General features: G+C 38.6%; 1 protein-coding gene across 1 annotated transcript in view; it reads right to left on the bottom strand.

Moving 5' to 3' along the window:
• LOC124795733 overlaps nt 1-20926 on the bottom strand; it is a 300666-nt gene that overhangs the window by 98669 nt on the left and 181071 nt on the right. The window contains exon 14 of the mRNA XM_047259816.1: nt 11636-11699. Coding sequence (XP_047115772.1) covers nt 11636-11699 — 64 coding nt within the window. The remainder of the gene's footprint in view (nt 1-11635; nt 11700-20926) is intronic.

Below are 20926 nucleotides of genomic sequence, written 5' to 3'. Positions count from 1 at the left end.
TTCAATTTTACTTATAATTTCATGGAAATTTGTTTTATGAACATGCATAGAGGCATCCTGTCCACAGTTCATTTTTGCTGCTTCTTGATCACTGAGTCCTGCGTATGATTGCCAGCTGGCTTTTGAGATTTTCTTTGCTTGGGGACTAGGTGTTTGTGTTGTCCTAATCATCTTGTCTCATCTTCATCACAAAATTGTGCAAGCTGTTAAAATGATTCCAAATAGACAGAGTTGCATCAGGCAAACAACCCCAGAAGAGGTCTCCCACCCATCAATGCCGCACAACCATTTTTTCATAGAGGTATCTGAGATCACCAGTTTACTGGAGAAACAGGGTCTGGTCCTATATGTTTACTTGAATGAGATCTTCAGCTAGCAATGTGAAGAATTCATTGAAGTTTTTCACAATTGAATTTGAGTCTGTTGCTTTTGAGCTCTCTAGTGTAAATGGTACATTCTTTCTTTTTGGTACCAAGGTACAGGTTTCTTTCTTTATAACTCTTAATACGGATCTCATTTTCTTTGACGAGTTTCTTATCAAATTGTTAATCTATGTAATTTTAGCCTGTTTAACATAGATTCTTTTGTAGGCTTTAGAATAATCCGCAAATTCCTTGGGTAAATTTACATTTTTTTACAACAATGTTGCAGAAATGTTTCTTTCACTAGAAATTTTTATGTTTTTAGTTAGACATTGCTTACTGTTAGGATATAATGTTTTTATTTATGTAGGAAATGCTACATTAAAATGGTACAGAAAGATGTCCTGAAAACTATGCTGTCAACATTGTTATGAATATAAATGCTTTGCCAATCTTTCTTATTCATAGAGGCATCCAAGATCACCATCTTACTGGAAACACAGATGACTGGTCCTATATGTTTACCTGAATGAGATCTTCAATTAGTGAAGTGAAGAATTCATTGAATTCATCAAGTTACCTTCCATTAGGAATGTGGAATGCACTCAACAATTGTGATATGACTTAGCAATCGGTTGTGCTTTCCTTTCAGGCTTTATCAAAGCAAATCTAGATTGCAGATAGTGCCTAGCCATTATTGATGCACTATTTCATAGTCTCAATACATGTCCTAGTATGTCGGTCTAGAACATATTAGGACACGTATTGAGACTACGAAATAGTGCATTGATAATGGCTAGGCACTAGCTGAAATTTAGATTTGCTTTCATAAAGCCTAAAAGTAAAGGACAACTGATTGCTGTGCTCCATAACATGAAATTCGTTTAATTTTTTCACAAGCGAATTTGAGTCTGTGCCTTTTGAGCTCTCTAGTTTAAATCACACATTCTTTCTTTCTGGTACTGAGCTACTCTCAACATTGATCTCATTTTGTTTGATGAGTGTCTTATCAAATTATTATTCCACATAATTTTACCTATTTGAGTGCCCTAACACAGATTGTTTTGCAGGCTTTATAGAATACTCTGCAAATTCCTTAGGTAAATTTATATTTTTACAACAATGGTGCATAAGTCTGTTTCTCCCACTGGAAATTTTTATGTTTTTAGTTAGCTATTGCTTATGTCATTAGGTTTAACATTTTTAATTATGTAGGAAATGCTACATTAAAGTAGTACAGATGTTCTGAAAAATATGCTGTCAACATTGTTATGAACATAAATGTTTTGCCAATCTTCTCAACAAAAAATTTCGTTGTTGTGCCTAGGGAAAGTTCTTTTTTTATTACTATTTTGCATCACCATATATAGTAGCTCTGTCACGCTCAATAATCTACTTCTGAATTTGCAGCCTGTGTCTTCAAATGATTCTAACTCTCTCATCTCTTCAAACAGATGTGATGAAGTTTTCTGCAACAAAATGAGCCTGTCCTTTTCTCCTGACAAATAATGCTCTTTTCTTCCTACAACAATGTCCTACCCATTGTACATTCATTAACCTCTTTTAGTAAAATAATGAACTCAGTCTTAATATTCCAGTCTCCTCAGAAAATTTAGTTCTGCCTGCCTCTCAGGATATAAAGTATGAAGTATTTTGGTTTCCCAGACTCAACTCATAAGTATTTCCATTTTCATGTAGTTTTCTCCCATGATAATCATATTTTGCCTCAACACAACATTCTCCACTTTTTGCTACAGATAGAGATGAACGGGAAAATTAATTCCATGTGTCAATTATGCTGACTTTCTTGTTATCTTTTCAAGTTGTTTCTAACAGATCTCTGACCTAGGTGTCTGCTTCAAATTTAGTTTGAAGTGAAGCCCATTCATTTGCAATTTTGGCACAAAAACTGATGGGGAGTTCATTGAGCCTTAGCACTTGTTTGAGTTTTGGTGGTTCTTGTTGTTTTTCACTATGCCTAAGGTTTGTTGCTATATAATACACCTTTCCAATGATACAGAAGCTGAAAGGTGGTACCGTAACAGTGCTTGATTTTTCACAGTGCCACTCCATTCGAATATTTGTATTGTGGACATTTATTAATTCATTCATTAAAGCTTTGGCTGACTTATAAGGAAAGCTTGGGGCATATAAAAACAGAACTATTACGTTTTTTCTATTATCCAGTAATATTCATTCCAATACAAAACTGTATTGACAGTTACGACCCAAAGTGCCAAGAGTCTCATTTGCATGCAGAAGATATTATCTGGGTTTTCTATGATCTGATTAGTAAGTATTTTCATAGAAAGAATGCCTTAACGTACTAAATCCTACTACTTTCCCAATTCCAAACCATAAACATTACATAAAATCGAAATATAATAAAACGTATTTCCACATCCACTTACAATAAAATTTTGTCATTTAAACTTCCAATAATTGTTTAAATCAATAAAATATGTGATCGAAAGGCAAAAGAACTATTCATTGGGAGGTGAGGAGCCATATCTTTACTTCAGTATTGCATGTAGCTGGCTAGCCCCAAGCAGGAATTTTTGACCAAGTTCTCTTAGTTCAGAAAATATACTAACATATGCATTTGTAACTTATTCTTCTCAGCATTAACTCCCTCTGGTATGAGGACTGCTGTACTCAAGATTTGGTAAACACATTTTATTAAACTTTGCAGACAAATGCCCTTACTGTTGCTACTTGATGTAACATGTGAAGTGAGAAGTTGTACCCGCCATCTGTCTGGGGGGGGGGGGGGGGGGGGGGGAGGGCGGAAGGGAATTCTGCATGTCATTTTATGAGGCAGAAATTCGGGACCAGCTCAGCATTTACCTAAATGAGCATGGGAAACCACCTAAAAACAACCCTCAGTGTGGCCGGTGCACCAGCCACTGTCATTCACCACCCAGATACAATCAATCCCGGGCTGGCTTACATTCTGATCTCGCAAGATAGAAAGCTGTGCGTTATGTTAGAAGATTATCTGAGCAAATCTGTCTCAGCACTGTTATTTTTTTTTTAGTTGTTGTGATTATGCAATTAATGGCATAAATGCATACAACTGCAAACACATGATACTACTAGAAGAAAGGTATAGCAAATTTGGGATCTAAAATGCATACCTGAAGAGCAATGGGCACTTCATCTTTGATAGTGTAAAACAAACCTCTTCCACTGCGAGCCTCTTGTTTTCTATATTTTGGGAATACATAGTATGGACCAAGGCAAGAATAAAATATCTAAAAAATATGGGCTCTAATATCCACACCTTAAGAGCTATGTGAAACCCATCCCCTCTACTGAACAAGAGCGCATAGATCTTAAGGTATGCATTCTAGGACCCATGCTTATTGGATTTTTTTCCTTTTTTGGTGGTCACTAATACCTCTCAAAATATGGAAAGCAAAGAGTTTGCAGTAATAGAGATTTATTTCACAGTATTTAAGATGAAGAAGTGGCCATAACTATTCAGGTATGCGTTCTGGAGCATATGTTTACTAGACCTTTTCATTTCTAGTAGCGTGTACTTCCAACAGTATGCGTTTAGGCCACTGATTATAATACACCCTCCATAGTTCACACCTGCTGCAAGCCAAGCATCTTCTTTCTCTTCACTAAGTTCGCAACTGCAGTATGTCTATGGGGCACAAAAAGTCCACACAGCGTATGGGGAAGGTGACTTTTTGCATGGTACAACTCTGATTTACTGAAATGTATCAAGTAAATTAGCAGTCAGTGACAGTGCGATATTAGTGTTTACCCAGTTAAATTACTTCAAATATGTCGACGTTATAAACTATTTACGGGTACAAACAGAATCGTTCTGACTATCGTTAAATACGTCATGAAATATTAGCTGAATGACTTTGGAAAACGGAAGACTTAAACGATACCAACTATCCTAGTCTAAGCTAGAATACGGAAATGTTTTTCGTATAGAACATTTTGATACGCGCAGTAACTAGGATCTATGGATGATGCAACAGCAAACCCCGCCTTGCGGCGTGGGATTTCCTAATCCAGTATGGCGTGATTTCCCATCACATTGGCACTGAAGTTTACGACCTAAAAATCTCAGCGTCGTCTTGCACGGAACTAGTGACATGACTCACTATAGCGGGGAAACCCACTGTATTTAAGTCAAGGTCATAAAGTTCAATGGCTTCGCGTGGGATCCTGTACGCACTTCCTACGCTGTTGCCACAGTTGAGACATTAGACGTTCTCTTCTAACACCTTTTCAAGTGCTCGGTTATCCCGAAAACTCCATGCGGCGTGTCAATTTGCGGTTATGACTTTCGGACAAGGTTTGATCTACCATCATCCACGTCTTGAAAGAATAATCTACAGCTTACATTTCAGTTCCAAAAAAATGCTTTGGTTTCATAAGCAATTTGTTGGTTTCCTTAAGCTGTGGTGAATATTTGTTCTAAATAACAATAATCAATATCGAGGAGTAGACATCTTATATTAGAACTGAACACACAGAACATCAGTACAGATTTGTACGGGAATTGTTTCCCAATGTACACAATACGAATGGAGTGTAGCCATTGTCACTTTGGTTAAGCCCCTGGCCAAGTAGTAAGTGCAAATTTCTCTTAAATTTTTTCATACAATTACGGATAAATAGGTACTAGACAACCAGTTAACGCGCATTGTAATTAAAAGTTGCCGTTCCCTGACATCAGAAATTTTTGAAGCAGTTCGCAGGAGCGAATTTTTTGGTTGTTATTTGGTATTCACTAAGAGGTTCTGCGACACATTTTGGTTTTATAAGAAATAATTGGTTTTAGTGATTTTTCGCCTCTAAAATATTTGCTGAGTGTCTTATGCACACTTTCCCTCGGACCTTAACAGTCTCAATCATACAATACCTTGAAATTTATTGCAGATTATCTATGATCGCAAAAGCAAGTAAAAGGCTTTCTCGATTACTTGACTTGAAATATGGTCTTATTTATATTAGACTCCGCGGGAGGGGGCTTATCTAGTCAGACTAAACTCTCAGAACGGTTCTCATACATTCCGTACGGTAAACTAAAAATGGGGTGCTTCTGGAATGATGTAAATCATCATTTCAAAAGCATTTCTTCATCATTGCAAAAGCATTTCTTTAGTTTGGAGCAATCTTACCCAGTTGTTTCACATGCAGCACGGTATCAGAAAACCATGTAATTTCAACTGGAGAATTTTTCTACAGCTTTGCATTTTTGCCACGCTAATTTTATGCGACGGAATTAGTGACAACATCTTTCAACTTAAACACCACTTCAGCACCGGTATTTGCAAACTAGCTATTCATGGAAGGTCGAAGACTTAAAAAAGGTCCTTTTAGGCTTCTTGGAAAAACAGGAGGCGGTTGCTGAAATGAAGTTCAGTGTCAAGTCCTCATAAATGACTTGGTGAGGCACTGCCGTATCCAAGCTCACATGCGAGTACGAAACGAAAATCGGGATGTTCGTGTCGACAGGGACGATTTCGTTATTTACAGCTACAGTCACTTTCATGTTGTTGTTGTTGTTATTGTTGTGGTCTTCAGTCCTGAGACAGGTTTGATGCAGCTCTCCATGCTAGTCTATCCTGTGCAAGCTGCTTTATCTCCCAGTACCTACTGCAATCTACATCATTCTGAATCTGCTTAGTGTATTCATCTCTTGGTCTCCCTCTACGATTTTTACCCTCCACGCTGCCCTCCAATACTAAATTGGTGATCCCTTGATGCCTCAGAACATGTCCTACCAACCGGTCCCTTCTTCTTGTCAAGTTGTGCCACAAACTCCTCTTCTCCCCAATTCTATTCAGTACCTCCTCATTAGTTATGTGATCTACCCATCTAATCTTCAGCATTCTTCTGTAGCACCACATTTCGAAAGCTTCTATTCTCTTCTTGTCCAAAATATTTATCATCCATGTTTCACTTCCATATATGGCTACATTCCATACAAATACTCTCAGAAACGACTTCCTGACACTTAAATCCATACTCGACGTTAACGAACTTCTCTTCTTCAGAAACACTTTCCTTGCTATTGCCAGTCTACATTTTATATCCCCTCTACTTCGACCATCATCAGTTATTTTGCTCCCCAAATGGAAAAACTACTTTACTACTATAAGTGTCTCATTTCCTAATCTAATTCCCTCAGCATCAACCGAGTTAACTCGACTACATTCCATTATCCTCGTTCTGCTTTTGTTGATGTTCATCTTATATCCTCCTTTCAAGTCCTTTGCTGTCTCTGATAGAATTACAAAGTCATCGGTGAACCTCCAAGTTTTTATTTCTTCGACATGGATTTTTTCTTTTGTTTCCTTTACTGCTTGCTCAATATACAGATTAAATAACACCGGGGATAGGCTACAACCATGTCTCACTCCCTTCCCAACCACTGCTTCCCTTCCGTGTCCCTCGACTCTTATAACTGCTATCTGGTTTCTGTACAAATTGTAAATTTAACGATTGCGAAATTAAGGGCAGTCACTTTGGCTCTATGATAATAATTATGCGTGGCTAATTTCTACGAATTCAATTGCGACTAAAAGAGCTTTCTTAGCTGCTTTCAAAAAACAAAATCCAGCGTCGGTTACAGAGCAAAGCCTTTCTCTGTTACCAAGAGAAGAAAAAATTCATACATAATGGACCCACTGGCCTCCGCTGAGTATTACCGAGATATGTTGCACAGTGGTTTTAGACACTACACGCATTCAGATGGAACGTGTTTCAAATCACGGTACGGCCATTCGGAACTGATATTTCCGTGGCTTCTGCAAGTTTACGAAGGCGAATGCCGCGACGGAAAGGATTAAATGGAAATTTCATGTTTTCTAGCACATCCTAGCACTGCCTTAACAACCTCGTCGCCGTCGTCGTGATATTATACCCTATTCTTTCTACCGTAAGACTTTTACCGGTGGAGAGGATACTTCGAGTTCGTACAGGAAATTAAAAGCTGTTGTCGCACCAATGATATGTCAGCTGTCGCAGGGGCAGGGGTCATGGAAGAGGAAAGTGCCTTGCGCTCATGAGCATTGCGAGTGGAAGTCCTAGAGGCAAACATCATCATCTTATTGTTACTAGTAGCTGTGTGGTACGAGGTTGAATGTTGGTAGCTCCGGCAGTAGCGTATGCGACAGCTGACTGTCAGTAACGTTATGCCGCTGCCGCTTCTAGCGCTAGTGTAGAGCCACACGCTTGTGGGTATACTCTCAGCATTTAACCAATACCCCTAACGCACAACTGATAGAAATATAGACAAATTTCTCAGCCATTCCTTTTAAGATACGAGAAATCTTTACAAAGTTACGATTTCGCGAGTTACTTCACAGAGTAATTTTTTACATATGATATGACAAGTACGTTATGTTCGTTGCATACCTTTCCAGATGCTAATTTCAAGGTAAGGCAGAAGTCTTTAGAGAACAGTGTAGAAGATAAATGTGGTCGTAATTTAGAAACAAGAATTATGGCACAGGTGATGAATCACTTTTCAGAATAATTTTAACTCCCTAAACATGAAAAAATGTGATTAAGCACGTCTTATATAACTTTGTGGTAATGCTAGCCATCAAAATTGCAACATCATGCCTGGATATGTAAATGATTAGCTTTTCAGCACAATCTCACAAAATTGGCAAGAGTAACATCATATAAATTATCGAGACTGCGATTTACCGTTCCGTGATACTGCTGGTATATTGAATATGGAATCACCGGGTTCTGGAGGACCATACTTAATGGCATGAAGGCTCTCTCGATGCTCTCACGCGATTAGCTCAAGAGTGGACAGACGTTTGCTCGACCGTGCAGTGTCCGTACAGCGACATCGCTTACTTCAGGAGGGAAACAGGCTTGTTTGCACCAAGACGGTGGACAACATCTATTTTTGAGCAACACCGACCGACAGCCGACCATTTGTCTGTAGAAGTTCCGAGGAGAAAGAAAGTTGCCATTGATCGCATTCTCTTCGTCATATTGTTGCTGCCATAGGGGCAGTTTTGTGCTGCAAATTTTTGCACCTTGCACACCCTCATACTGACCAAAAATTTAATAATGCTTATTTCCTACTATATTGTATACGCACAATAAGCAAACATTTCGTTATTTGCTATCCTTCCTGGTGCAGCAATCTCAACTTGAAGCAGTATTCTTGAACCAGTATACACAATATAAATGCACAAATTTGCACCTAAAAACCCAGCTGTGTTGTCTCTTTCCAATACACAGATATCACAACGTTCAGAAATAAGAGGAATGATCTGCGCACCAGAAAAGTTCACATGCATGAGCTTCCAGTCTCTTTAATCATTTATTTTTTATGTGTAAGTGAATGTATGAGACTAATGTGATCACGAGATGGCTGCAATAAAGATGTCGCTGTAGTTACTGTAATAGCCATAGCAAACAATAAGGCAAAAGAAATAACACACTGTGTTCGAAAAGAAATCCGTGGATCAATATCAGCTCTCACGGCTCAACAAACTGTTTTTCCAACATTGCGAGGAGGTACTTGAATTTAGTCTTCGTCTCGTCTACTGTAGGCCCAACACAACGAAACCTTGAAATGTGATACTATATTCGATTCATTTAATCAATTCATATAAATTAAGGTTTTTGTGAGTGAAACCACCCACCGTTAATCACTGTTTTTTGTGCGTCTGGTGCTACCTTCAACCCTCCCTTTGTGCACTACTATAGTGGCGTTCTCGATTTTTCGAATATTATTCAAACTTCTATAATACAATTTGGAAACAGCACATATCGCATTGATCCGCTCTCGCCTTACCCGACAATTGGTGCAAAGTACTACCAGACAGAAAAAGTTATAAGCAATTTGTTCTACTTGAGTGAACTGCCAATTAAGTCCCTATACTCATATATGATTTAAAAACCAGTTATTGCCTCAACGGTTGTGCAAGGTAGTTGCTTAATGTCATGATTATTTCTTATCAGCCACATTAGGAGCATAACCACTTTTCCTCCGTGCAAAGCGAAATATTATCACATGAGCCCGGATTTCCATGCAAATGCGTGTTTGCCATTTGGGGAATAAATGCATATTTCGAAGATTTCATCTTAGACGTTTACAACGCATATTATATCATTTTATGGCATCAGCGCATATATTGCAATATCTTCCATGAGAGCACCTTTTACTGAGGTTTTTTATATGTAATTGCCAAAAGTCCATAACATGAATAATTTTGTTACAGTCTGTAAACTTCATAGCGCACTCAATAAAGCAATGCTCCGATCAATATACAGTACTTCGTGCCAACAGAATTACTAAATTCCTATTGTTGTTAGGCGATGCTATCCCGTATAGGATGAAGGCTGGGACAGAAAATAATTTATCATAGCCTGAGGCACGTTACATATTAACTCCTGCTCTACATCGTGTAGCTGAAATAGGGACGCTGACATCCTCTAAAAACAAGGTAAATGGACGCACAAAGTACAAAGATTTGATAACTCTGTTACGATTAGTTGTCATGCATCTTTTTTACCTATAAAGGAAATGTACGTGCTGCCAAATTCAGAGATATACTGCCAGATTTATTTTAGCCAGATATTGTACCTGGACAAATGCTGCCATCTTCTACTGTAATAATTTTGATGAAGTTAAATCGGCAAAAGACTGCAAATTACCGTAGTATTATAGACGTTATCATCTGTTTGCTTCGTTCTATGGAAAAGCCTCAAGTTACCGCTCACTAGCTCTTTTTTCCGGTTTTGGGTTGTAGACACTTTCTAAGCCACTAATGTAGATTGCGGAAGTGGCATTTAGGAAAACAGAGTGAAAAAAAAAACACATTTGTATCAAATCAAATTTTGCGCATTTGTCTGCGGCAGTAACAGCGTAGGAACCACAGGTAACAGATGGAATCTGGCAATTATTGAAGAGGCGAAAAATCTTTGCAATCATCCTTATTTCTAGTGGTGGGTGTTGCAGCCATGATTGCAGCAAAAAAATACGATGAATAAAATTATCTGATGAAATCCTGATTTTGAGCTTATTAAGTTGACAAAAATATTTTTTAGCGAAAATATAAAAAGACTTTATCTGATTTTTTCCAACATTTCTTCAGTTAAATATGCATCTTTCATGTCTTGTGATGTAGAAAGGTCTTTTTCATGTACAAAAATTTTTGTCTAATAAAATTGTTTGTTGTGTGCTGTTGTAGAATGAAATAGAAGTAATTATAGAAATGAATTTTGATACCGCTTATTTAAATTGTTCTGGTATATCACTGTGTATATTTAAATATATGACACTGCCTGAATGCATGCAGGTTTTTCGATTTGGTAGTGATGAAAATCCGGGCTCTAATTATCACAATGATAGTGATAGTCAACTTTTGGGGAAACTGTGCAAATTGTATTACGGGATCGACATCTTTTGATTCAATAGTTCTTTCTCTATCGAAAAAGAAAGAAACAAACCATTTAAAATCAAACAGAATCGTGCATGCGTGCATTCTCAGTTTTTCCCCGATGAGGCAAAACAACCCAGACTATCAACAACAATGGAAGAATATAGAAAAAAAGTCCTTTCACGGACTTGTAATGAACCAGCAAATGACAATTTTTTTAAAGTTCTGCCTGTTAATACACATAGCACACTGCATTTACAGAACGAGACACAAAAATAACAACTGTCTAGCCTGATAGAGATTATCTGCGGTTAGTTACAGAAGGGAAACGGCTTCACCCGGAAACCACCTGATAGATGATTCGCGGAAAGAAAGGAAACTGGGTAAACAAGATTAGGTTTTGTGTACGCTAAGCGTTTTCATGAAGAAGTACCAGCTACAATTGGACAAAGATGTGAAGGAAATGGAATCATCCTAGCATTCGCCATAATTGAATTAGAAAACTACTAAGTCTAAACGATTGAACGGGGAATCTGCACAGCGCTTATCCCACACGTGAATCCAGTTTCTTTCCGCCAACTCGTTCGGTTTCGAGAAAAACAGCTACATAGGACTTAAAACTGATATAATGAGCATAGAGCAATACAAAGTTCACGGAACAGTAAGAGAGACCACCTTCAAACATTGCGAAAAAAAGGTGTTGGCATCTTTAATATCCGAGTCCCAAATTCTTCACTGCAAATTAACTGTACATTCGTACAGCAATATAGTTACAAGAATCTTGATTAGCAATGCATGCATGTCCAAATCCAAGCAATGAGGCAAAAGATTATTTCGTATATAGTGAAAAACCATGTTGATCATAATTTTACAAAATCTACGTACCGTTTACAAAAGTTCTCTCCATCGAAACAAGTAACATAAAATGACAAGATGAGGCTTGCAACTTCTGAATTTCGTAGACGCAAACCTCATCACTACATTTATTCCCAGAAGAGGTATATGTGTATGTTAAGCAAATGATTTTGAATTCATGTACGTGTTGTCTTATTAACAAACAGATGCGGCGGCAAACACTGTGCGGGAACAGTATTACTTATAGCACATTCACAACACAAATGTATTACATCAGCTTACCTAATTTCTGATGCTACGCGTAAGAATATGCCCTTCCCGTCACTACAGTAGCACTACACTACCACTTCTGCAGAAGCCAATCGGCGCTATGCTCCAGCGACGGACCGCCGGGCAAGTCTGAGCCTGTCGTAGCCATGGTAGCTAGTACGCCAAATGGTCGAGACATAATGGACGCTACAGCTGCGTAACTGCAACCCTGTTAACTTTCCACTTTGAGGCCAAAAGACGCATTGAAATAAATTTAATTAATTACAGAGATATAAATACAAAAACTTTTTCGTGTGGATTTTTCTCAAGTTAAAGTGGCTAGTGCTGCGCTCTCTGAGAACCCGTGTGGGATAACCCTACGTGGAGCTGCATCACCTCCCTATCCACATTGGAATTGGAGAATGCAGAAGAACAATTGGCTTTTGCTGAATACTGTTTTAAATATATTTATATTCGAGTGCAGAAATTCTTTCATGAGACATTCCAGTCGAAGTTAAAAAATAGTTTTGCAGGTTAATATGCACTGTAATCTGAACTTGGAGTGTGACGAGTAAGTTCCACGTTTTCTAAAAGAGACGATCTTCGTGGATAAGAAATATAAACATTTCTTCTGAATAAATGTTGCTAGTGCGACAGAGCTTCCTTGCAATGTAATAAATCACAAGGTCCGTCAGGACCATTATTTGCAACCACAGTCCTGGCTACTCTCAAAAAATGGCTTACTAAGAAGCACATAAACAGTTTTTGTTATGTCTTATTATTCTTACGATTTATGAAAAAATGGTGAGGTAACATATTCTACTAAACGTCAACCGTATAGGTACAGTAGTAGAGCTTCTAGATTCAGTTCTTGTTGTCGCATTCTTTCGTCTGAAATGTGAAACATAAAATCTTGTTCAAAGTTCTTTTTACAAATAATATGTCTTATGCTAAAACAATACATCTAGATTTTTTGTCCGAGTTGCGTCACCTATTTGCATCATTAAAGACCTGAACAACAATATCTACAGTTATGTAGTAGTTTTCAAAATTCTGCTCACTGTGTAATTTTGAGTTACGAATAGTTTTGGTTGTGCATTTTGCTGTATTTCGAAGTTTGAAGCAAATACTAGGCTCTACAACTAACATTGGCTACATTCTTCGGGAAATACTGCCAACACCTCGTTTCGTCTTTTCTCGTGTCCACAGGGCAATTACAACTGTTGAATTCAAGTGGTACGACGCCCGCGACGGAACTACTTTCCCGCCAAAAGCTATTCAGTCTACAACACCCACTCACGAAGCGACTTCGGCTTCAACCCAATTCAGCGCACCTAAGCGCCAAACAGCGAAATCAAGGACGCTTGGAAATGGCAACGCACACAAGGACAAACAAATTAAAGGATAAAATCTGTGCAACTGCGTTCAGTGAGTAACAGCGGGGCACCGCACGAGAAAAAATTTTGTGTGTCTTCAGGCCATACTAACCAGCCAAAAGCATCATACGCTTTGCTCCAGGCTTGAATTCCTGGTTACACAATCCCACTGGAAATCGACTTGTTTGAATACTACAGTGTCTTTATTCTTAATCTGGGAAACTGTAATCAGGTGGAAGCACAACGGACCAAAGACTCTGCCTCATGAAGAAAACTAAACACATACAGAAATTTAAAATCAACATCACCCTAACAATTGATCAGTGAGCCTCTCTACAGAACATCTGATTGCCTAAGTCAGCTGTGCCTCAGCGACCACTGCGGGAATTTGAAAACAATCAAGATAGAAAACAGCAATCCCGCTAAATAAAACTGAGAGGTCATAATCACCCACAGTTTCCACTTTCATGACTTCTGCCACACCACTTAAAACCATCCTGTCCAATCAACCAACACCCTAAAATTCCTCAAACAACTCTTAGCAGTCAGCTAATGTGGGTCATCACGTATTTAGTATACTACGTGAAGCTCACAACAGACACCATGAACTGCTTCTCATCTTTCATATCCATATACCTGACACATAGTGCCGTGATTCATTTTGACAGATGGACTAGGGTGGGGATGGGAGTTGTGTCGGGTATGGTGGGCAGAGGATGAGAGAGTTGAGAGCAGAAAGAGGGGTTGGGACTGGGAAGCTAGAGGCACAGAGGGAGGCAGCAAAAACCTGGTTTCCTGGCTGGTAATGTGGGAGAGAGGGGTGGCAGGTGTATGGGCTAGGCATGTGATATATGGTACCATAGCCAGTGAGATGCAGTGCACAATGAAGACGATGTGGAGGCATGGATTAGGAAGGGGTGACACGATAGAGGCAAGGGAAACTGTTGAGTAGAGCATGTGGGGACACTGATTAGCAGAGACTGAGAACAGGAAGGTTATGTGAGCAAAGGATGTGTTGAAAGGATAACTCCCATCAATGTAGATTAGATTAGATTTCTTTCATTCCAACTGATCCGTAGTGAGGAGATCCTCCAGGATGTAGAACATGTCAGAAAAACAACAATTCATGACAAATATTTACAACTAAAACAAATAAGCTAATGTACCATTCCACAGGTCCCAAGTGGAATGATCGTCATTTTTTAATGAACACTATATGAAAGAGTCATTTTACAAATACTAATGCACTGAATTTAAAATAAAAAAGTTTTTATTTATTTATAAGGTAATCAACATGTAATACAACTACTATAAAACTTATTTACAATGAACACATTACTGCACTGAAATTGTTGCTTCTACTGAGAAATTCATCAATGGATTAGGAGTTGGCCACCAATAAATCTTTTAGGCTTCTCTTAAACTGAATTTCATTGGTTGTTAAGCTTTTTATGGCTGCTGGCAAGTTATTGAAAATCTGTGTTCCTGAATAATACACACCTTTTTGTACAAGACTAAGTGACTTTAAATCCTTGTGAAGATTATTCTTATTTCTAGTATTGATTCCATGAATTGAGCTGTTGGTTTGAAAAAGTGATATTTTTAATGACAAATTTTATTAAGGAGTAAATATATTGGGAAGCAGTAGTTAGCATCCCTAGTTCCCTAAACAGGCTTCTGAAGGATGTTCTTGAGTTTACACCACATATAACTCAGTAATATAATATATAACAGAAAACTCTATTATTATATAAGTGCTTGTCTGCTGTTCATTGTCTTCCCCAAGCAATGAGTAGCAGTCTACTTTAATATGCATATCTTTATTTCATCCCAAATTTTCCACCGATTGTTTTAAAAAGCGTAAGACTGATATGTGCCACCAAGTGATTTTTTATGTTCCGGAGGGGGGGGAGTTAAAAAAATTAAAAAAATCTGTTCATGGAGAAATGTGATTTACATGTATTAGGTAATTACTTTTATTCCTTCTAAACACAGTTGCTAGGTGATTTGCCGCCTTAGGCGAGAACTGAAAAGTTACACCCCCTCTTTTTTACTAACATCAGTCTCCCCAATATCTCCCCCATTTTCCACTACATACAAAGAAGAATATAATAATTCCAATCCCAAAGAAAGCAGGTGTTGACAGATGTGAAAATTACCGAACTATCAGTTTAATATGTCACAGCTGCAAAATACTAACGCGAATTCTTTACAGACGAATGGAAAAACTGGTAGAAGCCGACCTCGGGGAAGATCAGTTTGGATTCCGTAGAAATGTTGGAACACGTGAGGCAATACTAACCTTACAGCTTATCTTAGAAGAAAGATTAAGAAAAGGCAAACCTACGTTTCTAGCATTTGTAGACTTAGAGAAAGCTTTTGACAATGTTAACTGGAATACTCTCTTTCAAATTCTGAAGGTGGCAGGGGTAAAATACAGGGAGCGAAAGGCTATTTACAAATTGTACAGAAACCAGATGGCAGTTATAAGAGTCGAGGGGCATGAAAGGGAAGCAGTGATTGGGAAAGGAGTGAGACAGGGTTGTAGCCTCTCCCCGATGTTATTCAATCTGTATATTGAGCAAGCAGTAAAGGAAACAAAAGAAAAATTCGTAGTAGGTATTAAAATTCATGGAGAAGAAGTAAAAACCTTGAGGTTCGCTGATGACATTGTAATTCTGTCAGAGACAGCAAAGGACTTGGAAGAGCTGTTGAACGGAATGGACAGTGTCTTGAAAGGAGGATATAAGATGAACATCAACAAAAGCAAAACGAGGATAATGGAATGTAGTCAAATTAAATTGGGTGATGCTGAGGGAATTAGATTAGGAAATGAGACACTTAAAGTTGTAAAGGAGTTTTGCTATTTAGGGAGTAAAATAACGGATGATGGTCGAAGTAGAGAGGATATAAAACGTAGACTGGCAATGGCAAGGAAAGCGTTTCTGAAGAAGAAAAATTTGTTAACATCGAGTATAGATTTAAGTGTCAGGAAGTCGTTTCTGAAAGTATTTGTATGGAGTGTAGCCATGTATGGAAGTGAAACATGGACGATAACTAGTTTGGACAAGAAGAGAATAGAAGCTTTCGAAATGTGGTGCTACAGAAGAATGCTGAAGATAAGGTGGGTAGATCACGTAACTAATGAGGAGGTATTGAATAGGATTGGGGAGAAGAGAAGTTTGTGGCACAACGTGACTAGAAGAAGGGATCGGTTGGTAGGACATGTTGTGAGGCATCATGGGATCACAAATTTAGCATTGGAGGGCAGCGTGGAGGGTAAAAATCGTAGAGGGAGACCAAGAGATGAATACACTAAGCAGATTCAGAAGGATGTAGGTTGCAGTAAGTACTGGGAGATGAAGAAGCTTGCACAGGATAGAGTAGCATGGAGAGCTGCATCAAACCAGTCTCAGGACTGAAGACCACAACAACAACAACACAAAGGCACAACTGTGCAAACCTCAATACTTTTACTCATTAAACTAATGTGACCAGGTGTCCTCCTTTTCTGGAGACTCCTTAATTCAACTGATCTATGACAAATGATCTGCAGGGACAAAAACAGAAAGAGGGACTGAGGGAGGTATAGCATCAAGTCACAACATGATCGCGAGCAGGCACATTGCCCCACTCCAACTCTCATCATAGATGAATCAGTGTCATATTTGTTTCCATTTTGTACTCAGTAGTGGCTGCTTTAGTTTTGAGTTAGGTAGAGGCAATGTGTTTATTTTCTTCAAAGTAAATGAAGACTTATTAAGTAACTGTTTTGTACACTTTTGAAAACAATTTGGTGTTTTAATTGTTCCTCTTTTTCATTTGTTCTCCTCATTTGTCAATGTTTTCACTTTTTGTTCAATATTTTTTTTACCCTAATATTTTGCTGCCCTATGTGGCCACCTAGTCTTGCCTAGTGGTAGAAATGGCCCAGCATCTAAGGAAATTACAATGTAAAAAACAAGAGAAAGTTTACATCGAAACATTTAAAACTTCATCAGTTTTACTTACCTCTGAATGTTTCTGATAAGAATTTACTTGCATGAGTAGATTCCAGAAGCATTCATTATGAAACTGTCTGTCCTATCCTTGTAAGTTGCAAGATTATAACTTTTTGGGGTAAATATTTCTGAGAGACAAAGTTACTGAATATCTGTAGTGACAGTTGGAAAGAAAAAGGGGGATGGGAGAGGGATGGAGGGGGAACAGTTTTACCAAGGACATATAAAAAATAGGAAATTTAATTCTCTCTTAAAAATATTCTTACACCATTATGAGTCCAATTGTCCTTTTTTAATGGTCAATGGCAACTACAGTGGAGGCCAAGAGAAAGAGTTGCTAACATCTGGGATCATGGAGGATTATCTCTAAACAGTACTTAAAAATACTCTACAAATGGTATAGCAAAATTTTTCACTGTGTCTTCAAAAAGTAATACCAAGTATTGTGCACAAAAAAGATAAAGAAAATTCTGAGAGTAAAGGAAATGCAATTTGGAGCATAATCAGACACGAAACAAACAAACAAGCTTGGTAAGGAAAATAATATAAAACTTCCTGCTGACAGTAGTAGCAAGACGTAATGTTAAATCAAAATGATCAGGCACTAAAACCAAGGACTTCTTTCTAATAGTAGCTGAAAATACAAGGGAAAAGAACCAACTATCAAAATCAGATCCATTAGAATTACTTAAACAGATATTGTGTACTCCACCACCAAACAACAGATTTACTATATCAGTTGTAAAAGAGTACAAAAATCATTAAGTCACTGAACAGTAGTAGCTCCTCTGGCTATGATGGTACTTCAGCCAAAGTACTAAAATCTTTTGCCTCCACCCCTCTTCCCCTCTTTAGTTACCTTTGCAATCTTTTAATGAATTGAGTCCTGAAAGACTGTTGTATGTGGTAGTAACATTAATTTACAAAAGTGTCTCATTACAGACCCATCTTCTTCCTTCTCATGTTGTCAGGATTTTTGAGAATGTAACTTACAATAGTTATTGAACTGCCTTGTCTGACAATAAACTTTTAACAAAGCCCAGTTTGACTTTCATGGAGGTTTTTCTACAGAAAACAATATATGATCTAATGAATTCAGTTCCCATAGAACTAATAAGAAAAATTACTCTGTTGCCATTTTCTGTGACCTTACCAAGGCCTTTGGTTAAGTAGATCACAAACTCCTACTAGGGAAACTGAAATAATATGCTGTTAAAGGTAGTTCCATTGAGTGGATGGAGTTGTATCTTATCACCAAAAACCAAAAGGTCACTTTAACAAACAGCAAAACTCATCTTCTACTTTTAGTGTCTCATTTCCTAATATGATTCTCTCAACTTCCCCTGATATAATTCGATTACATTTCATCACACTTGATTTACTTCTGTTGATGTTCCCTTTCTAACCTCTTTTCAAGACCCTGTCCATTCAGATCAGTTAATCTTCCAAGTTCTTTGCCATCCCTGATAGAATTACAATGTCACAATTAAACCTCAATTTCTTTATATCTTCTCTCTGAACTTTAATTCACTTCCCAATTTTCCCCTAGGTTTCCTTCACAGTTTGCTCATTGTAAAGATTGAATAACAATGGAGATACATTTTTTCACCACAAATACGTTTATAAAGTAACCTAGAAGTAATTGCCATGATCTTCAGTATGAGCAGATTTATAATAGTCATAATTTGTTGTTAGCATGCTGTACAGAAGTTGCCTGTAGTGGCTGCTGCTGCTTATTCATGTATAACTTGACTTTTTCCATGTTCTTGAAGATACTCCTTTATGATGAGATTTATGGAACAAGTAATTAAGTTGTCACTGAAAGTGAAGAAGAAGAAAATCATGGAGAAGCACCTCAGGAAAGAAAATCTCAAATAATATGCACTCCACCGCCAGCTTCTCTGAACTATGCAGATGGAAGTTATCACTGCAACACATCCTTGATTCCTGTAATCATCCTGACATCAGTGTCCAGTTACCCACTGTCCCCACATCCTCCACCCACTGGTTTCCCCTTCCTCTATCCTGTAACTCCTTCCCAAATGCATGTCCTGATGTCACCTTTAGCATACACCACTCCCTACTTTCTCCGACACCTGTGCATCTCAAGTCTAGCCTGCGCTCCTGCCACCCCTTCCTCCCCCATTCATAGCAGGAAAACTGGCTGCCACCCCACTGGGTCACTAGCCACTCAGCCCCAAGCCCCCCCTCTGTCTCCCGCCACTCTCTCCTTCTACCCATCCCACCTGGGACAACACCCACCACCACCTAATCCACCTGCCTTTCAGTCTGAAAAATGTGCTGGCATCTTTCCAGTGCTTGTTAGATGGAGTTCTATGTGGCCTGAAACTGAAGCAGCGACTAGTGTATCTAGGTAAAATAATAGTACAATCCAAGAACATCCAGCGGAACATGAAGTATTTGAATAGTTGCGTGTGGCGTGGCTGACTCTCAGCTTAGAAAAGTGTCACTTCGTACTGCAGGTGCTCCGCTATTTAGGTCACATTATTGGCCAGGATGGAGTATGCACCAACCCTTGGCTTGTGTAAGTGGTAAAAGTATACCAATGACTAGCACAGTAAAAGAAGTTCAGTCACGTCTTGGGATCACAAATTTCTTTGCAGAGGTAGCAAGACCTCTTATAGATTTGCTGTTGTTGTTGTTGTCTTCAGTCCTGAGACTGGTTTGATGCCGCTCTCCATGCTACTCTATCCTGTGCAAGCTGCTTCATCTCCCAGTATGTACAGCAGCCTACATCCTTCTGAATCTGCTTAGTGTATTCATCTCTTGGTCTCCGTCTACGATTTTGCTGCAGTATGTACAGCAGCCTACATCCTTCTGAATCTGCTTAGTGTATTCATCTCTTGGTCTCCGTCTACGATTTTGCTGTAAGAAGGTGTAAAATTCAGTTAGACTCCAGACTGTCAAGAAGCTTCTCAACAGTTAAAGGGTTTATTGACCTGAATCCTGTTCTCATTTTTCCATTGTATCAAAAACTGTTTATCTTGTCCTGTGATTTGAGCAACCATGCCCTCAGCTGTGTCCTGACCCAAGAGGTGGATAGGAAGGAACACCCAACAGCCCATGCCTCCAGGCATCTAATAAAGCAGAAGAAAACTACTCAGCTACAGAAAGGAATTACTTACTTACTTTACACTATCAGGCCCAATGGACCTCGCGCTGCTTTGAGAGATTGCCTCCACTTCAGCCTGTTTCAGCTTCTTTCTGCCATCCTTCCAGCAGTCCCACTCTCTGAAGATCTTTGGATACGCAGTCACTCCATCGAGTTCTAGGTCTTTCTACAGACCTTCTGCTGGTTGGCTTGGTGTTGAGTACAGTTTTCAGCCATTTATTGTCCTGCATTCAAGCAACATGCCCTGCCCACTGGAGTCGTCATGTCTTCATTATAGCCACGATGTTCGTCTCTTTGTAAATATCATACAACTCCGTATTGTGACAAATCCTCCATTGTTCACTCTCATTGTCATAAACTGGTCCAAAAATCTTCCAAGGACTTTCCTTTCAAATATCATCAGTCTGTTCAAATCTTCCTTGGTTGTACTCCAGGTGGCACATCCATATACTACTGGCTGTAGGAGTGTTTTGTAGATGTTTATTTTGAAACATCTTGACAAACTTCCGGTTTTGAGGAGAGCATTAAGGCTGTGGTAACAGTTATTACCTGCCTGTAGTCT

This window comes from Schistocerca piceifrons, chromosome 4 (genome assembly GCF_021461385.2).
Source record: "Schistocerca piceifrons isolate TAMUIC-IGC-003096 chromosome 4, iqSchPice1.1, whole genome shotgun sequence".
Lineage (NCBI taxonomy): Eukaryota > Metazoa > Arthropoda > Insecta > Orthoptera > Acrididae > Schistocerca > Schistocerca piceifrons.
Note: the sequence above shows the minus strand (reverse complement) of the source record. Positions and strands in the feature narration are given on the sequence as shown.